The sequence below is a fragment of the Caloenas nicobarica genome, chromosome 3 (genome assembly GCF_036013445.1).
Source record: "Caloenas nicobarica isolate bCalNic1 chromosome 3, bCalNic1.hap1, whole genome shotgun sequence".
NCBI lineage: Eukaryota > Metazoa > Chordata > Aves > Columbiformes > Columbidae > Caloenas > Caloenas nicobarica.
This window is the reverse complement of record NC_088247.1, coordinates 104,454,078-104,480,089: the sequence shown is the minus strand read 5'-3', so window position 1 is coordinate 104,480,089 and position 26,012 is coordinate 104,454,078. Positions and strand designations below refer to the sequence as shown.

At 45.3% G+C, this 26,012-nt stretch overlaps 2 protein-coding genes across 2 annotated transcripts in view; one reads left to right on the top strand and one right to left on the bottom strand.

The window, feature by feature from the left end:
- Positions 1-26,012, bottom strand: part of CAPN13 (calpain 13) — a 52,374-nt gene that overhangs the window by 19,403 nt on the left and 6,959 nt on the right. The window contains exons 2-11 of the mRNA XM_065632589.1: positions 25,304-25,552; positions 14,588-14,657; positions 13,607-13,725; positions 8,735-8,868; positions 6,727-6,901; positions 5,751-5,822; positions 3,700-3,785; positions 2,194-2,268; positions 1,160-1,326; positions 60-208 (exon numbers count right to left, since the gene is read on the bottom strand). Of these exons, the coding sequence (XP_065488661.1) occupies positions 60-208; positions 1,160-1,326; positions 2,194-2,268; positions 3,700-3,785; positions 5,751-5,822; positions 6,727-6,901; positions 8,735-8,868; positions 13,607-13,725; positions 14,588-14,657; positions 25,304-25,552 (1,296 nt within the window). The remainder of the gene's footprint in view (positions 1-59; positions 209-1,159; positions 1,327-2,193; positions 2,269-3,699; positions 3,786-5,750; positions 5,823-6,726; positions 6,902-8,734; positions 8,869-13,606; positions 13,726-14,587; positions 14,658-25,303; positions 25,553-26,012) is intronic.
- Positions 22,035-24,002, top strand: LOC135986467 (heat shock transcription factor, Y-linked-like). Its single transcript, XM_065630430.1, is given in 4 exon segments — positions 22,035-22,043; positions 23,123-23,300; positions 23,303-23,409; positions 23,787-24,002. Coding segments are annotated over 4 exon segments (510 nt in total).

The following is a 26,012-nucleotide window of genomic DNA, read 5'->3' as shown; positions in this document are numbered from 1 at the left end:
CAGGTATAATAAGCCATACAGAAAACAACACTGCCTACATGATACCTGATTGTGCTTACCGTGGTGATAAAAAAGCCAATCTTCAGGGTTTTTGCATCCTGTATATCCTCAGTGTGTTTTTGCATGAGTGAAATGAATACATTATAGGTTTTTGGGTCATAATCTGGCACTTTGAAGAAATACTGAGGGTTTGTTGAAATTGCACCTGCTGAGAAAGTGGTAATAGATTAATAGTAGCCACACGGATGTCCCAGTCATAGTCTTTGTGTAAAATCTTGCTTATATGGGCCCAGAGGAACATGTAGTTACTGCTCCAAGATGCCTTCAATACAATAGAGCACTGTAGTCTCTACAATACCAGTAGGAGTTGAGGTATCTGGAGTTAAACTAATTGCCCATTAATCATTCTAGATATCTCTGGCAAAGTCATGAAAGTCATGCAGATTTCTGAATCCCCTGCATTTGCTTCACCTGCATGGCACACTTTCCCCAAGGCAGAAAAGCAATGATTCTCAGTCAGCCACCTGATCCAGGGGCTGAGATGGAAAGGACTGTGGGTTGAAGATCATAAACACAGAAAAGAAAAAGACAAAATGGTCCAAAGTTATCCTTCTCTTCCTTCCTGTTAGTGTTTGTGATTGACAAGACAGAGTGTTGAGCACCAGAGGGAAAAGGCTTCTTCTAGGCCAACACTAAACAGGAAGCATCTCTGATAAGAAAGCAGTAAAATGCCCACACTGGGGAAAAGGGACTGAGATGACAGCATCTGCTCAAATCAGTCTAGACTTTAAGCCTTCAAAGCTGCAATTTAGGCCAAGATTGCACCTGGACAGAAATTCTACCAGAGGGCCAGTGGCAAAACACAGCTCCAAAGAAAATGGCTCTGCCCACACCTCTCAGTTCAGCCCCTGCACCTGCTCACTCAATCTCAATGCCTGTGATGTTTTTGGGTTCTGAATCACCAGTCCCGTTTGAACTCAGCAGCCAGTGCTGCTGCTTTGTTTCTGCCTCTTTAGCCAACAGGTGCTGTAATAGGAAAGGGCAGGCATTAACAACCAACAATCAATATTCTGCAATTCAGTGCTGAGAGTGAGTGTGTCACTGAAAGTACTAGTGGAGAGGAGGAGAGGACCGGGTGACTGCAGTGAGCGTTCATTACCTGGGGAATAGTTGTTCCTGCCTGTGGCAAGCCCTGGTCTCCACAGGTTGCTGTGCCTGTCCACAGACCACACTGTGCTGTGCTGATCTCCAAAGTCCAGAAACGTTGGGGTGCGGTTACATATATACAGTCGGGAAAATTGCTCCTGGAAGTTTTTACAGGACATCCTGCAGAGAAGGAGAAAATATCACCTTTCAGTTTGAGACACTGATCAGGTACCAATGTCAACCTCTCATGGCTTTAAAAGGGGCTTACAGAGAGCACAACAGGCTGGAGCAGAGCTGGCTGACACCTTGCAGAGGGTGACAGCTCTCAATGCATTTGGGCTGCCCTAACTGCACCTAAAGCCCCAGGGAAATTACAGGGCATGTTCAGTAGTACCTAAGTGGGGCCCTGCTGTCTCCAGCACACCTCTGGCACTGCATCTTGCTTTGTCCCTCCGCAGTGTCCTGCCCCACACTCATGCTTTGGTCCAGCCTGCGGTGTCTATCTCAGACCAGCCTGCTGTTTCCCTGCCTTCCTCAGAGCATGATAGGGCAAGAGTGCACTTTCTGAATAATAATAGCTTTTCTAAAGAATGGCTCACACATGGCTAAACTGAATCTAAGAGTAATCGAAGGCAGTGAAAAACCACAAACATCTGAAGAGTAGTCAAGTGCACAAGCTCTATGACCTGCTCAGCCACCTGTTTTCCCTCCCGCCCCGAGCACCAGCCTGTCCAAGGTTCAAGCTAGGTGCTTTATGAGGAAGGGCAGTGTGACAAAATGAGGAGGTCTCAGGAAACTGGATTTTTACTTCTCTCACTTTTCACATATTTCACCAGCTCGTTACTCAATCTTGGCCAGCTCCATTTCCCTAGGTCTTGTTTCCTCTGAAACCATGAGGTCAGAACAACCTCCAATTTGCTGTTTGCTCACGGCTAACACAGTGTGCCTTGTGCCATCACTAAGAGAAGAAAACTGCCTAAATGACTCTTTTATCATAATGAACATGAACATAAAACCTGGTAGACAGTATGATCAATAGCGAAATACCAGAATTCTCCATCGTCCTTATTTCTGAGGAGGGCTTCTCTGTATTTAGGCTCAACATAGTCCCACTGAGGAGAGCTGCAAACAGGAGCAAAACAACAAGCAGATGTGAGGCACGGTTTTCCATCTCTCTGGCCAGCCCTTTCCTCTAACCAGCCTGTCAAGTCATGAGGGATCAGGAAGGGTGAGTAAACTGCATGTTGGGAACAGGGCTGAGCTCGATGCCTTCATAGCTGAGGCCAGCAAACAGAGCTCTGTGCCTTTGCTGTGTCTGTTTGAGTTGCCCACCCTGGGATGGGGAATCCTGCCTCTGCCTTCCAAGGCCTGGTCACCTGTCCCCATGCTGGAGAGGTTAGTGAGGCACCAAGGCATAGCACTCCGAAGTGCTGATATTACATTGACATGTAGAGGGCACATTAGCCAGTCAAATATGTTGTTTCCAAGCAGCATGTTTATAATTAAGTGATAATTGTACTTTCTGCAGAGTGTAAGATAAATAAACAGAGCATGAATCAATAATTTATTGATTTATGCAGCTTACCTGTGAATGCACTCTAGTGACATTTCAATTACAGATAGGATTATAGTTCACCCTTCCAAAAAATGGGAGGATGCTCTCTGAGCAGATAGCTATTATCCCAGCCTTAAATGTGTCTGCACCACCCACCAACCCACCCAGAAGCAACACACTAGCCTGACTTTTCTCAGCAGAGAAGTTATAAGCGTCCCTAGCAACAGGAAGAAGTGGGATGCTATTACCTCATCTAAGAGTGACACCTGAATATCTGTCTAGTCAGGAAAACACTGATGCTATTCCACCAGGAAAACTAACATCTATTTATTTACAAAACACTGTTGCAGTCTTCCTCTATATCATTCCTTTCCTCATGAAAGAGAAGTTAACTTATACACACAGCAGCAAAGTGCTTCTTACATCTCCAAAGCTGTATGCAGGATCCAAAAGATCAGTTCAAGCCACAGGGCAGTACTTTGCCTTTGCAATAACCAAGGATCCCTCTTGTCTGTGTTCAATACTGCATAAAAATACTGCCTTACTATTATGGACTCTGCTAGCCATCCTCTTCCCAGATTCAGACACATGGGAAGGGAAGAAGGAGCAGGAAGGTGCATGTACGATTGCTGCAGGAGAATTCCATAGATGCAGCCAACCAGTGTCTAGGGGCATGGCCAGAGCTTACTCCAGGTAATAACAACTCTTTCATCCATGACTTCTCTGGAATTAACCATTGGGAAAAATGTACACATAGACAAAAAGAGATACTTGAGCTAGGCCTAGTGAGATATGAAACCACATATGAAACCAATGCTGCAACAGTTTTCCCTTGATTGGGTTTCTGTGAGCAGTTGCTTTGCAGATGGAAGTAATGCTTATTAATGAATTTATTTAAAAATGTCTGCTTCATTATAATGGGTGCAAGGCAGAGGTCCTTTACAATAATCATACAAAAGAATTATTCTCCTTATGAGATTAAAGCTTTAAGACCATACTTATCGCTCCAGGGCCCCTTCCATTCCCCACGGCCCCACGGATTCCAGACCCTGATGATATGTTTCCAGCCATTCTTGTAGCGTATCTGTAAAGAGGAAAGAAAAATAAATTCAATCACAGCTTTTCACAATTGCGATATTCAGTAAAAAGAAGGGTAATAAAATGGATCTTCTTCTATACCTTGGAGATCTGGTTTAACTTCTGATCTCATTTGACTGCAGCTAAAAATAAGTGCCTTTTGCTTCATTTTAAAGGAATGATGTGTGGGAGAAAACTGCCTATTTTGCTTTCCTGAGGACAGTGAATAGCTGACATAGAGGGAAGCAGCAGCATTCTCATCACACCACATCATTTCAACAGCCTTGGGAAAGTCCAGTGCCAAATTCCACACACCTGATGCTGTGAGCCAGCAAAGGCGGAGACTTTGAGGAACCAGGATACCAGACTGCCTGGAGTGAATGTTGATAATCAGCACAGAGAGATGATGATAAATAGAGTCTGTGTATATCTATGGTATTGTGGTTTCCAACAGCTGGAGTTTTGGTGCTTTTCTCCTGTTGCCATCACTGCTTTAAGCCAGAAGCAACTCACTTTCACCAGTGAAGCTGAAATGGTGGAATTGGAAAGGAGAAGCAAACCTTTTCCTTATGCACACAGGCAGTGTGGGAAAGAAAGGCCACAGCAGCCTCATCCCAGGCAAAGGCTGAGCCCCTGGCCAGTCTCAAATCATTTCCCCACAGGACACCCCCTGGATGCCTTGGCACTCCTGTAAGGTGGAGCAAAGGCTGTTTCTCCTCGCCATGCACATCACAAGCAGCAGGAAGCTGAAACAGCCTGCTTCGTCTCCAGCAGAATTCAGGATCCTCCACCCCTGTCCTGGGGAGAACCAGCTATGATCTCCTCTGGAGCCTGGCAACTCCCATCTTTCTATTTCAGAGCTCTTGGCTAAGAGCAAGCGTCCTTCAAGAAGCAGCACACTGGCTATGGTGATGGCACTAAACGTGCCATGGCATAACTAAAGGAGAGGGGATTCAGGTTAGACATAAGGAAGAAATTTTTACTTAAAAGAGGGTGGTGAAACACTGGCCCAGGTTGCCCAGAGAGGTGGTCAATGCCCCATCCCTGGAAACATCCAAGGCCAGGCTGGACGGGGGTCTGAGCAACCTGATCTGGTTGAAGATGTCCCTGCTCATTGCAGGGGGTTGGACTAGATGACCTCTGAAGGTCCCTTCAACCCAAACTGTTCTGTGTTTCCATAAGGGATTATAAACAAAGCCAAGCTCATACAGGAGACCATTAAAGAGAGGGTGAGACGGGAGAAAATAGCTTGGGGAAAACAACATCCCCTTTCCAAAGGACTTGAAATTCCTAGATTAAAATGTGTTGTAGCTATCTTGCTTGATAGCATAGCCATTGTTTGGTTTCCTTCTTGGCCTTGCTCACTGTTAACACTCCTTGTGTGTGTTACAGCTTACTGGAGGGTAAGCCATGTTCTGACTTCTGGTTATAAAAAAATCTTCATTTCTTTTGATCTGTATGATAAATTGGTCCTGTTTTCAGATCAACAATATTAATATCTAACCAGAAGTTCTTCATGAGTAGAATGGCTTTAAAAGATGGAGAAACACTGTTCTTGAACTAGTTGGATATTTACTTTTCACACAGTGATTTAGGCAGCTTGTGATTGAGCTGAACAAAAGTAGATTTGCATCATATGACAAATCCCAGTATTTCAGCCAGTCCTTCAATTTCCATTTGAAACAGAAAAGTGAATTTTTAAAGAGTCAGCATGGAATGAAAATCCCCAGAAATGTTGTATATGCTGTTGAAGTGTCCCAAAACAAAAGTGAATTTAAGTTGCGTTTTTCCATTAGAAAAAATGATAGGATTCAGATATCCTCCCTCTTCTCATCGTGCCAAAATCCTTCCATCTCCTGGAATTTGAACTATGTGCTTTCAACAATCCCTCCTCAGAGTGAAGCTAATGAAAATTACTCTGAACGGAACAGTGGTGCAAGATCACCAGGCAGGAACAAGTCTTTGATCTTACCTTCACAGCTCCTGTGACAGTGTAGGCATGACCCTGTACAATCCCATTCCTCAGCTCTATGTTTCTCTGCCACTGCAGAAGGGAGAAAGCACAGCTTTTAGCTCTGCCACACTGCAAAGGTATGGCCATCAACTCCCAGAACTACCATTTGGTATGGCAGAAAAAGGAGACTTGGTTTTGACTACAGCAGTTATCTCAGATATAGCAGCTCCAGAGGAATGTGACTGCTGTTCCCACTGCAGCCATAAGTAAGCCAGTAAATTTAACAAAACCACAGGTCTTCACATATTTGCAAGTTCTTCAGTGGTCCAGAGCTGCTGCAAATGCAGAATGACTTGGACTGGGTCACTGGGAGGAGTAGGATGCCAGAACTTTCCTGTCACCCACAGCTGAGCCTCAGCCACCTGAGCTGAGAGGCTTGTCCTTGGCTTGTTTGCAACAGCTGAGCTTTGTGTCCTGATGAACCAGGCACTACAGGAACGATGTCACACACTTCGCAGTCTTCCCTTACAGGCTGTAAGGGAAGCCTTGGCAGTTTTTTAGCAAGATACTTGCTGAGCATCACAAAGCCTTATGCAACTTCCCAGCATTAATATAGGTAGCCTGCAAATCACAATGCGATAATAGCATCTTCTCACAGAAGAGAGGTGTGTTATGGGCTTGCTAGAATCATTCACAAAGCTATGAGGCCAAAATCAGCCCTGCTGCAAGAGGATACCACTCTTTCGCAGTGGAATTAGCCAGGAGAGAAGCCACAGACCCCTCTGACAAACTGGTCCATCTACATATACCCAAAAGCCTTTACATTATTTACTGCATAACCTTATCTACTTTCTGCTGCCAAGATCTCTCCGGGCATCCATAAGCTGTACCTGTTACACAGAGTGACTATGGACTTCGTTTTTCACTCAAAAGAGCAAACTTCATGCAAACATGGGAAATCAAGAAAGGCCATGCTCCTGGCCCTGTGACTCACCTGGCCTGAGGTGCTACACCCCATCAGACAATGGGATTTGTCAGCTGCTTTCAGTATCTCCTCCAGATCAGGAGGGGGATCCTTCAATGAAAACTGCACTTGGACTCCACCTGTGAGGTCTACTAAAGCATCAGAAAGGTAACCTCCATGCAAGTTCTGATAGGAGCCCCGTAACCTGAAGACAAAAAAAAAAAAAAAAAAAAAAGATTTAATTAGTCCTTACACTCTGTTTTAATAAGCTATGTACAATGATGGTTTCCAAAATGGACATGCACACTAAGGCAGTGATCCTGGGGTGTGTAAGCATTGGGGCCAGATAATGCAGGTAATGAAAGGACACGTGATTGAAATACATGGCCAGACACAGCACACGCCCCATTGAATGAATGACGCAAAGAGAGACTTTTTCCTATGTATTCACTCACATCTGAGGCAGCTTTCTAGAGTCATTTACAGACAGCGGAAAATAATAAGGTGCATCTCACAGCAAGACAGGCATTTTAAGGAGATGAGCTGCATCTCATTGAAGTATCCAGTTTCGTTCTTCCGAACAGGAAGGGAGCCAAGGGTGACTAGTTCAAAAGGATGTTTCAGATCAAATGGAGCTGAACTGTTCATTTCTACATTGTATTTTGTCATGACTCTTCACAAAAACGGCCAGTATCCCTTTTGCAAATGATAAATAGGAAGAAAAGAGAGGTGAAGGTATTTGTCCATGCTTCCAAGGCAAGACAGAAACAAGTTTTCAGCACTGTTCCCAATTCACTCTGCTAGAGTACAATAACAAGGTAATAATTTAATATTGCCAACACAGTCCTTGTTGTTTTTATCATGTGCTTTTTATTGAGACAGCAAATAAGCTGGAACATGCTGTACTTAGAGCAGGTAGAGCAAGCTGTTAAATCCCACCATACGCACTGTATTTAATGAATGTAATCAAATGAAGTCTGCGGCTAATTGTATTTTGAAGGGTTGCCCTTGTCCTACACTGATGAAAAGAATTTGTCATGGGCACTGGGGAAAAACTTCTCAAATGGGAATCTCATAAACAGCATCGCTTGCAACTTTAATTTAATAGAGGTTTGGTTTGCTTTGTAATTAAAATCTTATGCAGCAAATTGATACTGAATCCTGAGTCAACTTTTCTGAGATATCTCACGGCAAAATGCATCCTACTCCTGAGTCACTCAGATGCTGCTTTTACATTTGCTTATCCTCAACCAAATCTGCCAGAATAATTGGCTTTCTTCTTCAGCTCCTCTTTACTGCATTGCAAAAGTTACACCACCTTGATATAGGGCATGTATCCCAGTTCCAGCCCTCCAAACTACCCCTAGCACAGGAACTTCTCTTCAGTGGATTTAATGTTACAGATGCTAAGGGACCACACTCTGACCCCTCCACTCCTCAGAGGATTTTTTAAAAATATTATATCTTCATGAATCATTATTAATGCTGCAGTAATCTGAGGACCTCAGCCAAGAGGCAGAGCTCTCTGTGTGAAGTGAGAGCTGACCGGGGACTCACAGGAGTGCATGTGTTGTGCCTGGGCATGTTCTTCAGCCATGTTTCCTCTCATTGCCTGCTTCAAATGTCTGCAAGATCTCTAATTAGTGACTGTAAACAGAGGTAATCCCTGCTCAGAGTCTGTAGTTTTAAACAGAGGAAAATATGGAAGGGAAAACAGAGCCAAACAAGTTTGCTTAAAGTAAGGAGGAGATGCCCAGCCACTTTTGCATCACTGACCATTGCACTGTTCATTTTACTTCTCAAGCATCAACATCCCAGAGTTGGACTGGTTACATTTAGGTATTCAGCCTGAGACCAGCATCTCCAGGTTATGTTGGCCCTGTGTTCGCATTCAGCCACAGTTCCTCACATAAGCACAGCACAACATACACAACTGTTAGCCTGAAATCCTCCCTGTGTGCTTTGCATAAAGCAGAAGGTGAAACCACTCATAGAAAACATTCAGCAGAATGTAGAAGAATAGACCTGGTATATTTACTTGGCATATGCTTTTTCCAGCAAGGATGGCCAGAATTCATGTGACGTTCGAGGCTGTACAGACAGGTATCTTCCATTTAGGAATGGCAGCCGGTCATCTATCACTACATCCACCCAGTCTCCATATTGCCAGAACTGAAAAGAGAAAAAAAAGAAAAAGAAAAAAAGAGAGAGAAAAGAATGAACCTCTTTTAATAGCTAACATTCATGCCAAGCAGCAGCCTCCTGAAATAGCACAGGAATTAATCTAAAGCATAGATATGTGCAAGTTATCTCCGAACTGCTTCAGGCTAATGGTCCGCATTGTTAAACAAGCTACCAAGTGGCTGGATTTCCTAGTGGCAGAAGTCATTTGAGAATATAAATAATCCTGCAATCAGTGGAGGAAAGATTCAACATAGGAAATATGCTAATATTATTGGGCGATGGCAAGCATTCGAGATGATAAAGAACAATCACACAGATGGTTCAGTGAGTCTTAGTCCTCAGCTGCACTTGGATTTTCCCCTGCAGCACAGCTCTTGGCCAGAGAGCCTCTGTCAAGATCCAGCCTCTAGATTTTCTTTCCTCTGTGTTTCAGTTAAGACTCTGATGTGCTGTCATGGACAGCGACAGCATAGTGACTAAAGACTGTTTTGAGGTGTTATCCGTCTCCTTCATAGACGAGGAGGGCACAGGCTGTCTCTCCAGCATGTGGACAGAGCAGGTGTTTCTCCAGCTGATCCAGTTGATGAAATCTTTCAAGGGAGAAGACAGCAAAAGAGATCTGTGGGGATGAACTAAAGGAGCCATTTCCAGAGTCATTAGCAGATTAATGTAGCTTAGCATGATTCGCAATCATCAGAGGCCAAGCTCTTATTTGCAGTAATGCTAAGGACTCCAGTGGAAGTATGCCAGCAATAGATTTAGTCTAGCATGATTTTATTTTAACAGCTTTGGTCAATGAAAATCCCCGAAGTGAGCTGTTCGGTTAGAAGAGCACAAGACCAGATCTGCCCAGCAGCAAAGCAGCTTACAGTCTGCTAAGCCAAAAGCAGGTTTGACCCCACTTACATTCTACCTCACCCCAGCCTCTCACTTGGAATCACAGAATCATAGAATTGTTCAGGTTGGAAAAGACCTTTTAAGGTCATCAAGTCCAGCTTAACACTGCCAAGTCCACCACTAAACCATGTCCCTGAGAACCTCATCTACACATCTTTCAAACAACTTCAGGGATGGTGACTCAACCACTGCCCTGGGCAGCCTGTTCCAATGCCTGACAACTCTTTTCATGAAGAAGTTTGTCCTAATATCAAGACTAAGCCTCCTCTGGAGCAACTTGAGGCCATTTCCTCCTGTCCTGTCGCTTGCTACTTGGGAAAAGAGCCCAACACCCTCCATGCTACAACCTCTTTTCAGGTAGTTGTAGACAGTGATAAGGTCTCCCCTCAGCCTCCTTTTCTCCAGGCTGAACAGCCCCAGTTCCCTCACCGCTCCTCATCAGGCTTGTGCTCCAGACCCCTCACCAGCTTCGCTGCCCTTCTCTGAACTCTCTCCAGCACCTCAGTGTCTTTCCTGTAGTGAGGGGCCCAAAACTGAACACAGGATTCAAGGTGCGGCCTCACCAGCACTGAGTACAGTGGAACAATCACTTCTCCAGTCCTGCTGGCCACACTATTCCTGATACAAGCCAAGATGCTGTTGGCCTTTTTGGCCACCTGGGCACACTGCTGGCTTATGTTCAGCTGCTGTCAATCAACACCCCCAGATCCCTCTCTGCCAGGCAGCTTTCCAGCCACTCTTCCCCGAGCCCGTAGCATTGCCTGGGGTTGTTGTGACCCAAGTGCAGGACCTGGCACTTGGCCTTGTTGAACCTCATACAATTGACCTCAGCCCAATGATCCAGTCGGTCCAGATCCCTCTGTGTGGCCTTCCTACCCTCCAGCAGATCAACACTCCTACCCAGCCTGGTGTTGACAAAGAGATTAAACAGAACTGGCCCCAATGCTGAGCCCTGGAGAATACCACTTGTGGCCAGCCACCAGCTGGATTTAACTCCATTCACCCCAACTCTTTGGGCCTGGCCATCCAGCCAGGTTATTACCCAGTGAAGAGTATGGCTGTCCAAGCCATGACCAGCCAATTTCTCCTACATCGGAGATGGCAGGGTTGGACTCTCCAAATCTGAGTGGTTTGAGGCTTCTGCTTAATTTTAGCAGGATGGGGTTTGAGGAAAAGCCTTCCATGGTTCTCCTCTGCCCAAAAGAGAGACAGGCAAAAGGACAGCCCAAAAGGACCTGTCCTTTTGGTCACCTGACATTCCCTCCTGTTACCAGCCAACACCAGGCAGCAGGGCTGTATGTAGAAAAGGTGTGATATCCAGCCACACCTCTACATGGTGCTCCATTTGCAAACACAACAGGTAAACAAGAACAATATGGAACTGGCTGTGGGATTAATGCAGTCCAAACCCACTGAGTGACACTTTTCCAAAAGCCAGGTTCCTTGGCCATCTTTGGTAGGGAGCTCAAGCTTGGACATCTTCTGAACACAGCACTGTATTTTTCTTCAGCTGGATAAAGAGAACTGCTTTGTCCTGACTGATGCAGACTTTCAGATCGTGGTCTCATCTGATCTCAAAAGGACAGGGAATGCCACAATGGGAATGAGAAACCTCATGGGAAGTCCTAGGATGCTTTGGGAGTGCAGAAATTGTACAGGAGAAGCCATTCTCTCCTGTATGCCTTCAGAGAGGGACAATGCATTCACTTTTTGGCTTCAGACTCTGGCTTAATGAAATTTCTTTATACCTTCAGGATTTAAAGTACCGAAGCTGGGAATGTGACAATAAATGAAATAAAAAATCCCTATTTGGGCAGGCTGCAAGGACAGAAGTTCTTCCCTTCCACATTTTTGGTGATCCTTTTAAATCAGGACTTTATTTTCCTGGGTTTAGAAGAGGAGGAAAAATAAATGGACAACAACATGCCTAGGGTGCTGCTAGTCAGAGAGGCAATAGTGTGTGGTTATTTTGCCTCCTTTTTTTCCTCCTTTGACAGAGATCTTAGAGTAATCCAGTTCTGAAAGTGAGGAAGGTGAAAATCCCATGCCTTTCAACCATTCTCTTTTGCATGGTGTTAGAAGGCACCTTTTGGATGTGTCCTGAAACTGAGGTCTTGACCACTTATGGCCCTTAAAGATTTAATCAGTTTCTTCCTGAGAGCAGGGACATTAATGCTCAGGGCAGATCCCTTCTGTTTTGAGATGATGCACTGTGCCATAACCCCCTGTAGTCCCTGCAGAATATTTCTGGGTTTTTTTCCCAGGCTGAGCTGCTGCTGCTCACTGTCACAGCGCATGGCACACCCTGCCTCACAGGCGTCAGTTTCTGCAGCAGAGAAAGTGAGTCCTATACAAACACAGGAGTAACATAATTCCTGGTGAAATAACGTCATTGTAATTATTCCCTAGATAAAAACATCACCCATCTTTACAGCTGGTGAAGTGTTTAACAGCCTTAACTCTTGTAGCTGAACAGCCAGTGTTGTGTAGGAAGACTGGAGCAGCCCTTTGTATTCCTGAGAGGCAACGTGCTCCAGATCTAAAAAGGTGAAAAAAAGTTATATGCTAGAATGTTTATATTAGCATCTGATATGCCTTGTTTGCAATTCTTCACTGAACCAAGGACTGGTGCCTTAGCCTGTGGATGGCAGTAAAATATCTTTGATAGAATAATTGAAAGGCATTGCCAAGAAGCATTTCAATTCAGAGTAGCTTTCTCAGGGGTTTATTGCTCAAGGAAAGCAAGAAACAGTGGCATTGATTTGCAGATGAGATGAAAGGGAAACATTTTCAAATACTGTAAGGTATTTATATTGCTTAAGATTTAAGGATTGCTCCTAACTAATCTTTTCAAAGCTCTCATGAAAGAAAATCTAGCTTGCATCCTTTTAATGTGTTTTAAGCGGACTGGTGTCCCTTCAGCTGGTTTATCTCATACAGTGAACCTCTGCATGCTGGAAATGGGCCAAGACAGAAACATCTGGTATTCAGAGGAGTAGAGGAACAGAACAAAATTTAGACTGCCCATGAGATAATCTTCTTGGTCCTGCTCCACAAGAGCTCCAGGCAGTCATACCAGTCTCACTGCCAGAGCTCTTTGCTTGGTATAACAAAACAGATTCATGAAAAAAGGGAGATGATGAATGGCCAAATACATGCTGGTTCTCTTTACATCCAGTTTAGCTTCTGGAGCTTAATGGTAGTGCAAGTGCTTCTAATCCCACAAGATATGGGGTTGACTCGGATACAGGCAATCAGGGCCTGCCAGTTACTAACCCAGACACTCTCCTGAGAGATTCACGGAATTTCAAGAGTTGGTAGAAAGTGCGATTTACTAAAAAGCCTTGCTTCTCTCTCAAAATAAATCTCTTTTCAAAATATCAAAATCCTGTTCCTCTGATTCGTCTCCAAGGATTTGTAACTTCAAGGCATTTCTATGAGCTTAAAGGGCAAGGTGAAGTATACCAGGAAACAGAAAATGAGTACAAATAGATAAAGAACACAGGCGTGCTGACAGCCATAACAAACTGTCCAAATCAATGCAAACACCAGAATATCATCTAAAACATATATGTACACAAGTCTATCTGAACAGCTGGTATCTGTACCTCTGGAGTCAAAACTTTCAGAAAAGGGCTTCAAATTCCCTGAAGTGTTATTGCATCACCTGGAACAAAAGGAATCATTAGAAAATTTGGGATTTTCTGCAAAATTTTGAACTGGGAGTCAGCACTGAAGAACCAAAGCATTCAAGGATGTCAAGAACTGGACTCCTATTTATTCCAACTAGCCAAGCCTGAGCAGTACCAATACAGCAGAGAATACATACCCGGAAATGAAAAATCCCAGCATAATCATCCTGGAATCCTTGGTCCTTTGGTAAAACATTTTCCAAAAATTGCTTCCGCAGTGTCAGGGAGCCCAGGGCTGCCAGCATCCAGCAGTCACCTCAAGGGAAGGAAGAATCCAGTGCATTCAGTCAATTACTCACTGTTACGGAGCAAAACTATCTCTTTAGAAGACTGGACTTCAACATCTAATACATGTAAGAACCAGCTTATTAAAAGAAACCAAAGTTCCTCTGTCTCTCTTCTCTTCCTGCAAACACTGCACCACTACCCAGCATTCACCAGCTTTGTTCCTTGGGAACCCTGATGCTACCCAGCCATCCTTTTCTACTTTCATGCTCCTCCTGTCTTTGTGACCAAGTTGAGACTTCCAGTCTAGAACATTGTTTAGGAAATCTTCAAACCTCTCAGTGGGGTGAGAAACAGAAAGACATTTATTTCTAAGTGGGAGCAGAGCTGCTCCCAAAGACAAACATGGTTATGAGTCAGGAGGAAAAGATGGAACCAATACAGGGTTCAGACACACATCTGGGGAAGTATCAGAGAAGACAGACAGAAATATCCACAGGAAAGAAAACACTGAGAGTCAGATGAAAACATTAGGATGAAAAGAAAATTCAGTTCTACACATGTTTGTGTTGTGCCTGCTTACCCCAGAAATGTGTTTGACCCTTGTACTCGAAGCATCTGCCTGATGTTAGCTGGACCTCCCTTTCTATGCTTGTCCTTATATACTTAGAAAGCAGATACCATATATAAGTAACAGGGATTAGAGCTACTGCATTTGGGAATCCTACTAAATATCTGCAATAAATTGTGTGTGGACTTGTGAGAGTCTCGATTGATCTGCACTAATTGTTTACTACAGCTACCACGGTCCACATCATCCCACCAAGCTCTCAGAACATAGCAAAGGTTATTGCTTTGTGCCAATCTTTTCCAAAACAGGAATATGACCTTACCGATTTCTCCTTGCATGATATCAAATCTGCTAACTCCATCTACAATCAAAAAAGGATTTCTCTGAAGTTCCTGGAGGAAAGAAAATGCCAACAGCAGTGTAAGTACCCAGCCTATGCCAGCAGTGTGTTCCTGCCCCTTGAAGACCCATGTCTGCCTACCTTTCCCACAGCTGAAAACTCCTCCTCTTGAGCCCTGATGTTTTGTTGCCTGCCACCAACAAAACCAGAGGAGCTACTCAGGCATCTCTTCTTTAGGCTGCACAGCTGTTCCTAGGGATGGGGACTTGTGGTGTTCAGTAAGTTTTCATTTGTGTTTCTCTAATGCTACCAACACCTTTCAGAGAAGGGTCTGAGCCTGGCTGTGAAATCATTCAGTTCCCTGGGGGACAGAGGGCAGTGACACAGAGGTTTCCAAGCAAAGAAGAGCAGGGTCTGTACTCCAGCTCAGCCCTGCATCTAGGAACATTTGAACTCTCTGAGCCTTTTGCGTTTCCATGCAGGACTAATACATGTCGGCCTGGGCTGCTTTACATCACTTCTGGTAAGGAAGCTATAGAAGGAGACCTTAATCTCTGGCTGCAAAATCCCATAGGCCTGGCTGACTTATTTTTAATTTAGGGAGAGTTTTCCTTCCGTTCCTTGAGAATCTTGCTTGGGCAGTGAAGGAGGAAGCACTTCAGAACTTGGATTTGCACACAGAAATGTGAACCATTCTCCTACCTGTGTCTGCTATTGGTCTGGGACATCTGAGTGCTCAGGTAGGAATGGCCCAAGAATCCCCTGTGAGTAACCCTTTGGCACATCCCAGCTGGGTAAGGCTCTGTTTTGAAAGAGCAATCAGCCTTAATTATGAAAGCCACTGCACACCCAAGAAAATTAAAAGATAAAAGGGAAAAGAAAACATCTGAGCAAGAAAAATAATACAGCAGCTCTTCCTTACGCAGGCCTTGGCATTTTTTCTCCCCAATTGATTTGACATGCTGCGCAAAAATGAGACCAGTGGACAACGTGACTCATTACTCACATGGTTGTGTGAGCTCAGCATTAGCAAATGCTGTCAGTTTCCTGAAATGGCTTCAGTGGTGATCGAACCCCTCTAAGAATTTTCCCTGTCATGAGAAGATGCAACATAAGGTTGCTGCTCCAGGCTGGTGTACAGATCCTCCTCCCACAGCACAGGTGACACTGGGGAAAGCAGCCTGGGCAGGCATCTTCCTTGACAGATGCTTTCATGCAGCCATCCACAACTATCCCAGGACTTTGGGGATTTACGATAAGAGATTTATCCATAGCATGGGAGCAGGCCTAAGAAGTGGTGGCCACCGGCAGCAGCAGTTGGTCATTGTACAGGGAAGCAGCAGCTCTCAATCCTTCCTTCCCCTCTGCATGTGTCCCAGCTTTATCTTCTCCCTGCCTCTATTTCCCTGACCTGGGTAAATTCAAAACCTCCCACAAACAGGAAAGAGTAACTTGCATGACAAGGTTCTGAACCTGGCCTGTGTCTTTGTGTGTGTCTGACTTGCCAACAGTCATCCTAGAAAACCAACAGCATAAAGGAATGAGTATTTTCGTTCCCCCACCATTTCTGAGGCTGTTGAAGTCTTAATTGCCCCAGGCAAGGTGGCTGGGCTCTGACAGATGTGCTACGGTGCAAAGCTGCCGTGGGGGTAAGCACCATAAAGAAACACAAGCCTGAAACTAATGGGAAGGCAGCTGCGGCTCCTATGGGATTCCTGAGGAAAGGGTTGATGCTCCACTCTGCGCTCGGATGATAACGCTCTTAAGGGCACTGTGGATGCTGCTAGCCTGTTACAGAGACTGGATGAAAAGTCAGCCCATTAGATGCCTCAGCAGATACTCTATTGCACACCAAGATGTTTGACTCCCCAGTAAGCAAACAGGGATGAGTTGTGTCATTAAGCAGGTTCCTTGCTGAGAGAAAACACTAATTTTGTCTAAAACCAGAAGAGACTAAGATCTGAAGTCAGCACCAGCCAACATGCCTTGACTGTGCATACAGACAATTTTGTGGCTGTCAGAGAACAAAAGCTGAAATCAGACAGTCACCCCACCCACCTCACACTAAGCTCTGCAGCTAGTAGGGTGTAATGCCCACAGACTTAGGGGGAAAAAACTGGAAAGCAACACAGGGCATGTGACTAGCCATGGAAAAGGGGCTGCTCAGCAGCTGTCCCTCTGCAGAAACCACATGGCAAATGCACAGTAAGCTCCCACTGAGGTGACACTGGTGCCGCTGGCTGAAATGGCAGCAGCGTGCATGGCGGTCAGAAATGCTGGGGCAGGATTTAACACGAGGTTTGTGCTTTTGAGTGCAGCCACCTCCCTGTGAGCTTGAGGAGACGAGGCAGCACGGACACGCTTCACAAGGACGCGGTGCACAGAGCACAGGGTCTTTGTGCAGTGTTGAGTGTGAGCCAAGGAAGGGCAGGGGACAGACAGAGGCTGAAGCAAAGGCAGGAAGGGGCAGTGGTGGGGAATCGCAAGACCAGATACTTAGAAGAGCGCTGGAAGCGTGCAAAGTCTGTGGCTATTCCCTCGAAGGGTGTTTTGTGGAGCCTGAAATGAGTGCATAGGGTTTCTGAATGAGCTTAGAGAGGACATAAATGTGATGGGTGCAACGCATTGGAAATCTGGGCCTTCTCAGCTGGAAGGAAAGGGAGGAAAGGAAATCTCCAATTAGTTCCTCTTCCTTCAAAGGCAAGAACACAGCAGTCATAAAACACAAGAAACTACCATCTATTATTGCAAAATACAGCTATGCACATAGTTACTGCCACACAAAACATGCAAGCCTCACTATTTGTTAGTGCTCAAATTGCATGACAAATAGAGAAACCACAGATTTAACTATAAGTCTGCCCAGAAGCAGTGTGCCCTGTTTCACTGAGAAATTACGATGAGACTTTGTGGCATTTTCCCTGAGACTTTTCAGTTTTAGCTGGAGGGAGAAAAGAGGGAGCACAAGGAGGCACATGGTCTCTTCTCAGTGTATCTGTGAGTCCAGCAGGGAAGGCAACCATATGGGCTGCAAGTCAAGCGCTCTGCCTGGACTCATCCCCCCAGGACAAAGCTACCATCACTCACTTTCCGTGGCCCACTGGAGACTTCATTATATATTCAAAACAAAAGAGAAGTTTAAGTTCAAACTAGTTCATCCTCTAGAGGATGGTCTTACCACAGATGTACTGCTTAACCAAAGGGCGAGATGGAAAATCAATTTAAGAGGTGGAAGGAGAGTGCCTTGTACATGCATTTGTCTCTAAATTTCTTCTTATAATTGCTCAGCATTTTTATGAAAGAGCAAGTTCCAAGAAGCAGGTGGGGATGAGTAGTATAGATATAGGCCATATGTAGACATAGGTAAAGAACTCAGACATTTTTGTGGAAAATTGGAAAACCAAGGTAGGATTTCAGGGGCACTGTAAGACAGCCTGACTGCAGGCAGCTTCTCAGTGTGGTGGTCTGGTTGTGGCCACTTTCCCACAGATCTCCCCACTGGCCCAGCATGATCCCGAGTGCAGGCACAGGGCCACTGAGGGTTAAGAGGCAGGAGATGACTGTTTGCAGAGCTGCCTCCCAATCAGTTTACCTTAACCCTACAATAAAATCCCAGCCCTGCTCCTGTTCCTGCCACAGCACCACATCTTTCCCTTCAGCTGTACTTGTGTTGCTCTTCTCTTCTCTGCTCCTGCTCCACCTTCCTGACATGTCCTGCCATCATGAGCCACGGTGCTCCCTGTTCAATGTAATGCAAGTTAAGAAAAATGAAAAGGCTGCTATTGATTGAAAGCCAAACTCTGTTCTCAGCTGGACAAATCTTAATTCAGCATCACTGCTGTACCTGTCATAGCGTTGCTCTGGATTAAGAAGCAAAGGTGGTGTTGCAGTTCCCCGGGCTGAGGGCACTGCCTAGCAGTGCGCTGAGGAGGGGTCAGGCACACCACTGCCAGGCATCCCATAACCACAGATTAGCTAGCACAGAAATAAGCCAGTTGGAGTAACGAGGGAGGGCAGAGCAAAGGATAAACTGCGCTGGGTCACACCGAAGGTCCGCCTGTTGCAATGCTTCATCTCTGTCCCACAGCTTGGAGAGGGAGCGGGTTAACCAAGCCAGTGGAAAGGAATGCTCCGCCTGCATGTATCCTCCCACTCTCCATCACTTAGGGGCTAAAGGACTTCCCAGGCTGGAGGCTCTGTCCACAGTTTTGTGTTTATTAGACCTCGTGGGAATCAGGAATCTGTTTCCTTGAATTTGCCTAATCTATTTTTTTTTATTTTTTTATTTCTGCTTTTCTTTGACATTCTCTTAGACAGGAAAAAAACAGACTAATCTCAAAGGATTTGCTTGCACTACCAGAACTCAATTCCCTGCTTTACAGCAGAATAGATCAATTTCTAATTGCCTGTTTTCAACACAAATGCCTCAGTTGCTTAAAAAAACCCACTCCTCTGCTCCACCTCTCTCTCTCTGTCTTTCACAATGGAGGAATGAGGGCCTCAGACTCTGCAGAGGTGGGGAGCCCACAAGTAAAGTCATGCTGGAGGATAGACTGGTGTCCTACAGCCAGCAGAAACAGAAACCAGAGCAGATTTTACTTGCATCTTGTTTGCTTTGTGTGGCTCAGTGCTAAAAAACAATGGCAACTGCAAAGGAGGTAGAGGATGTAATCAAGGGAGGTAGCCCTGTCTACCATGAGCTTTTGTGAGGCAGTTTCCTCGGAAGTCTTGAAACCTCCCAGTCAGACCACTCAGCACGAGCTCAAGTTTTCAAAGCGGCACAGTGTCATCAGCTATTCCCCTGTGGCCACCACAGCCACATTATCCTGCTGGCTGAGTCCCCAGCCTGAGAAACAGGGAAGTGGGTGAGTCAACCAGACCACCACAGGAGCGCTGCTTTCCCCTCAACCCAGAACGTGTGCATTCCCCCCCCCGCCCTGCAACCAGCCCTTTCCAAAAGCAACAGGGCCCGGAGATATTATGCAAATAAATCCTTCTCATCTAAAGCGTGTACAGAAAGACAGATGTAATAAATGGTAACACACCGCCGCTTCCTTGGCCCAGAGATATGAACTCTGAAGTGGAGGTCAGATGCAATCAGCTGAGTAGGCAAAGGCTGAGACAACAGCAGCCTGGAAATGCTGCTCCCATTTAATTACACTGATTGCACACGCACGCTCAAAAATAAGGTGAATTGATTTTGATTTTCATCAAGGAGAAATACTGAACGGGATCCAAGGGCCTTGTGGCCCCTGAGAAATACTGAAGCTGTGAACTCTGCCATGAACAGCTGGTAAGCAGCTTTGGCTCATCCAGAAAACAGTCCCATGGGAACAGACGTGCAGGTAGTGCAGGACAGCACTGCCCCTCATCATCACACATTTCCCATAACTTGCTTTATTAAAGCAGCTCATGTGACAATCCACTCTTTTTTTTTTTTGGTTGGTGCGGGAGGTTTTACTTCATTTTTTCCCTTATGCTAAATTTTTAGGTTAACGTCAAACAATTGTCTGATTTCTTATCCGAATAAAATCTGCCTTTTTCCCCACTCCAGCTATAGAGAGGCCAAGGCTGATGCAGGAGGAACTTCAGCTCAGCTTATCTATGTAAAGATCCTAACTTCAAAATGATTTTTGAAATGATCCATTTTGGCTCAGTCAGTTCCTGACTTCAGAATTCCTTAATGTTGGTATTTATTCCTGGAAATCTCTGAGAATTAAACCAAATGTCAATAAACAAATAACCACTAAAAGCAATGTAGAATCATGATAAGCACACTGTTGCTGAAAGAAGGTTACACTTGCTCTGGGAAGGGACAGAGGAAAGAAGCAAGCCCTTTTGCAAAATTACTGAATCAAATGATAAATCATTTTTCCAAGGGGAAAAAAAAAAAGTATTGACTCAAACTGTATCATTTTCCCCAATGCTTTTTAGATCCTGAGTACAGTAGCATGGCTCCCTGAGTCTCTGCTAAGGGAACAAGGCATTTCCCTTGCTCAGGTTTACATTAAAGCAGCCTCTTTCTGTGGTTTCTAGCCAATAACTTATTTTAGACCCTATTCTTCCCTTCCCCTGACACCAGACACATGAGGCAAATACCCAGGGAGACCATGCCCTGATGCTACAAACAGACTGTGGTGATGCAGAAGAAACCCACATCAGCTATTTCAGGCAGTCCTTTCACTACCCACCTCCAACAAGTCACATCAGAAGCACTCAGGGATTTCTCTCATGCTGCCCCTCAAGCCTCCATTGTCCACCTTGCAGCTTTCCCCTCTCTTCTGGTTGCCCCCCACATCTGTCACAGCCGATGTTAAACCGGGGATGGACTCTCCTGCACCAGCTCTTGCTCAGCAATCCCTCAGTCTGTAAAGTAGGGTCTCCAAGAGACAAAGGGTGAGCAGCTGCAGGAGTAGTAGTTTGTGATCTTGAAGACCCTTCAGAAAAACCGTAAGCTACCTCAAACCTATGCCCATTTTGGCCTTAAAAAGTGTAAGTGCTGAAGATCAGGGACTATTTTTAACGAAGTTTATAATGGGCACCATGTTGAGCTTTCCCTGGTGCAGGGCCAAGGCACTGCTGCAGATGTGGTAATCTCTGTAACCTCACACATACTGTGTTTGAAAATGTAACTAATGTTAGCAAAAATGAAGCACTCAGAATCCAGCACCGCCACAATTCACATCGTCTGGATTATCCTAATTTAGTTTCTTTTTGCATCTGTAGAGTATTATGCTTTATGGTCAGAAATCTTTAGTTAAAACATTAACTGATTAAAAATGCGTATTCAGCAACAGCAAATCATTTTGTGACTTTCTCTGTTCCACTCAATTGCTCGTGTAAAGGAAAAGTACCGAACAATGAAAGAATGTATTTTGAACATTTTTAAGGGAGCATCTCAGTTTTTTAAATCTGATATGACTCTTCAAGGAGAATTTAGAAAAGCCCAGCTATAGAAAATCAATTCAATCTAAAGTAGAAGAGTTTCCCATCTCTCAGCTGTGGGTGAACCAAAAGACCAGTTAATTGCAGAGCTCCTGCTGCCATCTGATTCTTGTGTCCCCACCTCCAGTGATGCTTGAAGTGCCACATGCAAAATCTCTATTACAAATTGCATACATTTCACTGGACATAGACTGGGGGCCTGGGGATGAAAACAGCCTGGAGCAGTCCCCATCTGATGGGAGACTGCAACTACTTCAGGTAGGAAAACTGACATTTCAAAGGATGTCTTGGTGCTCCTGATCCACCTCCCCCTTCAGGGGCTCCCATATCAAATCAGCTCACTTTACAAGTTAGAATGAGTTGCTTCTGACTGTCGCTGCTGACTATGGCTGTCTGAAAATCAAGCTGGTTTTTCTCTGCTTTATACATTACTCCCAGACTTGAGGACTCCAAACTCCAAGTGTAATTGGCAATTCTCTTGACAATGTACAAGGTAAAATAGAAGCAGCATGTTGCTCAACTGCTCAATTGGATCTGGAACAACGACAGCAGTTATAATTGCTATCTACCATTTAAACAACCAGATACTATATGACTCAGAAGATGGAGCTTAAGAGATTAATAGGACCAAGATGCCATTTTTGTCACAGTTACCTTTCCAGCTAAGATTTTTTTAAGTCAGAGGAAGCTAATGGCGGAACCTGAGAAAAATACATACATAGGTTAAATTGGCCATGCTGTCAGCAGGATACAACTACATTCACTCTCTGGGAGATGTGTTCAGGTAGAAAACGGTCTCCATTTGGGAAATCATAGGTATCGTTTCACCAATTAGTTTAGGTAGTTTAAATACCTGAGATCATGTATCCTTGTGGTTAGCATTGCAGTGACCTAAGAGCAAAGACTTTATGAATATTTCTGCATGGGTGAAAGGTATCCAACTAAAAAACTTCAGGTTTGGGACACTTTGACTCCTAACACTGCAGCCTTCCCTCTTCTTCCCTGGGGACCAACCCCCAGAGGCAACTCAACACAGAACTGGCCTTTCAGGAGATACAAAATGCAAATACAGTTTTATTTACTTCCTGACCCTAGGCTCAAAACATCCGCAGCTCTTTCAATGAAAAGCAACCACTGCTATTTAGCAACTTCTTCTGCCTCTTGCTTCATTCTGCCAGGAGACGGAGACCGTGCTTTGATGTCACCGTGACACACCAATGGTGTTGTGGTGACATTTGAGAACTTCTGGTTGTGCTCCCCAGGCAGCTGGTGCCATTGCCGTTCATCTTGCATCTGCTCTAGCAGGACAAAGCCTGGCTGGTCAGGAAACAGCTACAGGTGGAAATTTTGGACAAACTGAGAAAGAAAAATTTTAAATGGAGCCTTCTTCATCACTGACATCCTAGGCTTCTCTTCTGGATGAGACAGTTGAGTTGGTAGTATCAACTTTTGTCCCTTCAGTAAGTCATAGAAGAGCAGCTGGTGATTCTGTGTTAACCTTTATGATAGAAGAAAAGCCTTTTCAATGTTCACATCGTGAACCCTGGGACATTAGCATGTGCTTTTTCACAGGAGAGCTCTGGCAAAGCCAATGAATTTTCATCCAGCTCCTTCCTGAAAAAACTCTGGAAAATTGTTGGATATGACTGGTTTCAGTCAATTTGGTGGGGTGATGCTGGAAACTGTGTAGTGATTGCTGAAAAAGTCTTCAAAAGGGCAGTGCTGGGCGGGAGAGGACTTCTGCAAATTTTTGTTCCACAAAAACTTTCATTCATCAGTTTAATCTTCATGGATTCAGCAAAACAGAAGGGGATTCTCCAACACCTGCTTCACCTGATAAACTCCAAGCACTGGAAGCAGCAGGTTCTGCTTTTGGCAAGATACATCAGTCCCTTTGCACACAAAACAACTCTCAGGATACTTGAGTAGGATAAATGTTCATCCCACACTGTGGTGCCTCAAGATTAGTGGTATTTCGGTTTCTAAGTCAGTTTATATGCTTTTGAAATCCTACGCTTCTCTGCTGCTCCCAAATGGCAAAAACACCAGGGTGGTTAGTACTTAGCAGAACTGTATCATAACATTTTATTCCTGTTTATTCATCTTTAAAATGCCCCTAAGAGTGCTTTCTAATATCCATGTTTGTCTTTTGTGAGTCTAAAGCTTAGTTATTGTATCTTTGTCTTTCTCAGTCTGGAAATGTTGGAAACTAACTCCTCTCCTTTGCAGTTTTTAGTTACTCTTCTACTATAATGCCTATTTCAAGAGAGATTATCCCCACCTGCTACAACCCTGTAAACAAAGTGCTGGTGTAAATAACACAGCACCAGCTGCATTCTCGCTGGACCTGGCTTTGAAGGAAGGCTGCCTGAGGAGAAGCCCAGATGTTCAGCCAGCAGTAGGAGCTGCTTCTGCAGAGGAGAATGATCCCTTTGAGCAGCTCCACAGATGACAGTCAGACATCTGCCCCCAGCACCTCCACACCTACCAAGCCACGTAATAAAGCAGTGACCCAGATTGGAAGTGCCTGTACCTCCGCACACACAACCTCTCTAACACTTTCAGGCCCTGCTGCAGCAGTGGGTAGTGAGAAGTTCAAGTCTCAGGCCCCATCCCCACAGCACTGCAGTCGCAGCCCTCTTGGTGTCCAGGCTGCAGATTCTGCTTCATCCGATGCTTCACCACATCACATTTGGTTTACACTAGAGCTGGAGCTTCCCAGCTTTCCATTTGGGCATCCATACCCAGCAGCTGTGCAGGTTCCCTGGGCTGGCCTGCATCCCTCCTGGGACCTCTGGGTTTCGATGTCCGTGCTGGCAGCAGCTGCTGTTGCTGTGCCAAGGCCACCTCCCAGCCCAGCTCCAGCGGCCCCTCACTGCCCGGCTTGCACCCGCCACCCAAATGGTGCAGCTGCAGGCAACGGGGTTGGACCCCGGCACGAGAGACAGCACAGACACCAGCTACCAAGTAAACAGAGCTTCATGGAGCTAGAAGAAGGTTACTATAGAAATAAATAATAAAGTATTTCTTGTTCTCAGGAATAAATCTTTTGCATTTGTTCTGTCTCTACAGTCCCACAGTTACTGTCTCTACACCCTGGGGTTTGCCTGCAGGGAGATGAACTGGTTTGCTGCAGCCCAGGGAAGCCAAAGGCCCCAGGCACTGGTGGTGTACTCAGCAAAACCCAGCAAAAGCACAGGACATGGCTAAACCAGGAGCTGCGCCAGCAGCAAATGGTACACAGCAACGCTATACACTGCAGTCTCACCATGAAAAGATTCCCTAAATTAGGTCCCAGGATAAAAAAGCCGAGCATGTGATTCCAGCTCCCAATTTTAACATCCATATATATGCTAGACGAAAATGACAACTGCCTGTTAACTGCAACTGGGAATCAGCAGACAAAAGTATTCCACCTCATGCCTTGTCCCAATTACTTTAAAATAGGTCTTGCTGAATCAGTAACTTGGATTACAGAAATCAGAGATCTTTGATAGAGTTTGTCAGCTTTTCAGGTTTGCACGAAGTCATCTAGAAGCAGCTCTAAGTGGGAGTGCTAGTCCTAGTCAAGTTCATAGGTGGAAAGAAACTTCCTACAAAAATGTACCCTCATGATATAGTTATCTTCCCTCCACACATCCCACAGCAAGGATCCCTCCTTCCAGCATCGTGGTCCCAGTGGTCCCCTTGGGTTCTGCATCCCTGCCTAGCACAGATCTCTTCCCCCAGGGTGAAGCTTCTGCTGTAACTCACAGTTGGCCTCTTCCACTGTATTCGGCGCAGCGTATCCTCTGGGAGCAGGTTGGGACCGATAGAGCTGACGTGAGCAGGAAAGGTGGCATCCTCAAAAAGCAGTCCTTGGCTCAGACAGGAGGCTCGCAGGCGGCTGAAGTCCTGGTTATTAAATTTCTTCACATTTTGGAGGCTTCCCATTGCTCCTGTTGTTTGCCATCCCTGCTCCAACGTCCGAGCAGAGCCAGGGGCAAGCATCATGCCCCTTTCCTGTGAAGGAGAGACATTGACTGCCATTAGTTTCCCAAAGTGGTGCCTTAGGAGTGTATGGGAGAGCAAAAACCCCACACACACCCCAGCCCCCCAACAAGAGGATTGTGGAGCAACAGCTTGCAGAGCCAAGGGCAGCCACAGTGACAAAATCCTTATTAGCTGGAAATGCCTGGGGAAAGAGTAGTCGTCAAATCCCAACTGGTTTATCTTAAACCAGTGCTGTCACTGCTACAAATTCAATTTTGAGTCTTCCCTGAGGACAGAGAGCAAAGCTGTTAGTGAGCCACTGTGTTAGCACTGAGGTACATCTGCAAGATAAGTGAGTGTAGGGGATGGAGCAGGAGCTGCAGATACAGAGGAGGAGGGAGGTGGCGTGAGGAAGGAGCCTGCTCAGGGGTACCCAGGACTCTTCTGGCCATGGATCATACCAGTGCCCAGGGCATCTTCTGAGTTATTT